General features: G+C 45.8%; 1 protein-coding gene across 3 annotated transcripts in view; it reads left to right on the forward strand.

The window, feature by feature from the left end:
• Positions 1 to 116: 116 nt before the first annotated feature.
• Positions 117 to 1973, forward strand: part of BFAR (bifunctional apoptosis regulator) — a 10414-nt gene continuing 8557 nt past the window's right edge. Inside the window, exons 1-2 of one of the 3 annotated variants that reach the window (XM_019507431.1) lie at positions 117 to 253; positions 1368 to 1700. In XM_019507431.1, the coding sequence (XP_019362976.1) occupies positions 243 to 253; positions 1368 to 1700 (344 nt within the window). In that variant the 5' untranslated portion in view covers positions 117 to 242. The other 2 variants (XM_019507434.1, XM_019507433.1) reach the window with 2 other exon arrangements.

Consider the following 1973-nt stretch of genomic DNA (forward strand, 5'->3'; position numbering starts at 1 on the left):
CCGGGTCTCGGCCGCGGCACGGGGGCAGAAGAGGCGTGGGGCTCGGCCTCCCCGGCGTGGGGGCGGGGGCCTGTGAGGCAATTGTGGCGCCTGGGCTCCGCAGGCAGGGGGGAGGACGCGGCCGGGCGGAAACTCGCTGCCGCGTGTTGTTCCGGTAACGTTTGGGCTTGTCCGTCACAGGAACCCGCCGCGGGCCGCATCCGCGGGCGAAGAAGCGCAGGGGAGCCGCTCATGGGCTCCGGATGCTGGCCGGGTAAGTGCCTGCCTGCGCTTGCTGCTTCTCAGGCCGAGGCGGGCTCCGGGAGCGGGGCCTGCCGAGCTCGGCACGGGAGCGCCCAGGACAGAGCAAGACCGCTGGTGCTTTAGAGAGACAAGGGAGGAGATAAGCCCGCACCTTTGCCTCTTCAAAGAGTGAGGGAAGAGAGGAGTGGTAACCAGACAGGCTGTTTGAGGCCTGTTCCTTCTCTAGAAATGGGACCTTTCAGAAAGTAATGGCAGTTGCAAAACAAAACCATTTTGCCTGCTCTGATTCTGCATTGGCCCGCATCGTTTCTACGTAGTCACAAGCGATGGGTGTGCTCGACAGCACCGTCACCTTATTGCTGTGTAGTTTCCTTACTTAGCATTGTGTGCAGTAATGGCTTTATTTTAAAATGTCTGTTTTACTTTCTGAAACGCTCATAGATCTTTTCTATTGAGATTAAGTTTAGTGGGGACTCAATGTGAGAATAAGCTTTTGGTGTTTTTTGTTGGTGAGACGGTAGGAAACTATAGTTGTATCCAGGAGCACTGTGATCAACTAATTCCTGCTGGGGGAGCCAGTTCAGGTTCCCATTCTTCATTCATGGGTACAAGCCAGCTGCCACACAGGACCCCATTGAATCAAGGAGTCTGCTTCTGCAGAGCTGGTTTGGGGCTTCGTCTGGGAACACGCAAGATGAAAATGGCTAGAATAACTTAGGTCTAGATTATGCCAACTGGTGGTATCATCGGTTAAAATTAAACCTGTATTGATTTTTGGCTTAGTGAGTTAGTGTTTTAACTATTTATTAAATGTTGATAAATATATATGGTCTCAGCACATGCTTATTGAGACTTTTAATAATTATTTCACATCAAAGTAACTAAGGAAAAGTTATCGTTCTAACTGTTTACATTTAAAACTTGCATTTGAGTTGTCTGTAGTAGTTGTATTTTTGGAGGAAGGTGGTGCTACTAATGCTATAGTCGTCCATTAGATAAATGATTAACTGGAGGGGAGGGTTAGAAAGTGTCTGTCTTATATTCTTGCTCTATTGCATCTAATATTTCTCTATTGTTTGGTGTTGTTAGGTAGTAAAATAATGGCTTCTTGCATTGTTTTGCAGAATTATTAACACTTTACATGATTTAAGCACTTGGAGACAGCTTTCTAATCGCCTGAAAAAAGGGGAAATGGAGGAAGATGTGACTTTAGAAACTGAAGCTGAGAGAGAGAAAGTTAGATCAAATGCTGCTCCCAAGATCAACCGCCAGATTTCAATTAGTGAATTTTCTTGCCACTGCTGTTATGATATTCTGATCAATCCCACTACCTTGAACTGTGGGCATAGTTTCTGTAGACACTGCTTAGCCTTCTGGTGGTTGTCTTCTAAAAAGAATGAATGTCCAGAATGCAGAGAAAAATGGGAAGGATTCCCCAAGGTCAACATCCTCCTCAGGTAATTTTAATATATTTTTTTCTGAATTTCCTAAAGCAAAGAGATGTGCACATATCCTTTTTGTTGAGTTACTTGCTGCAGCTTTTCAAAATTTCTGTCTGAGCTTTCTTACAGTCGTCTTAAAACTTTTAGGCCCTTATACTTGGTAATTGTTCTGAACTGTTCACATACTCATTTCCGAGACGAGCTCTGAATTTTCTTCCCTTTTTAGATTGTTTAATTCCTTTGGGGGGGGGGGTCACGGGAGAAGGAGGATGTAGGAAATTTCTCCTA

The sequence above is a fragment of the Gavialis gangeticus genome, unplaced genomic scaffold, assembly GCF_001723915.1.
Source record: "Gavialis gangeticus isolate Ggan-Ray unplaced genomic scaffold, GavGan_comp1, whole genome shotgun sequence".
NCBI classification, from domain to species: domain Eukaryota; kingdom Metazoa; phylum Chordata; order Crocodylia; family Gavialidae; genus Gavialis; species Gavialis gangeticus.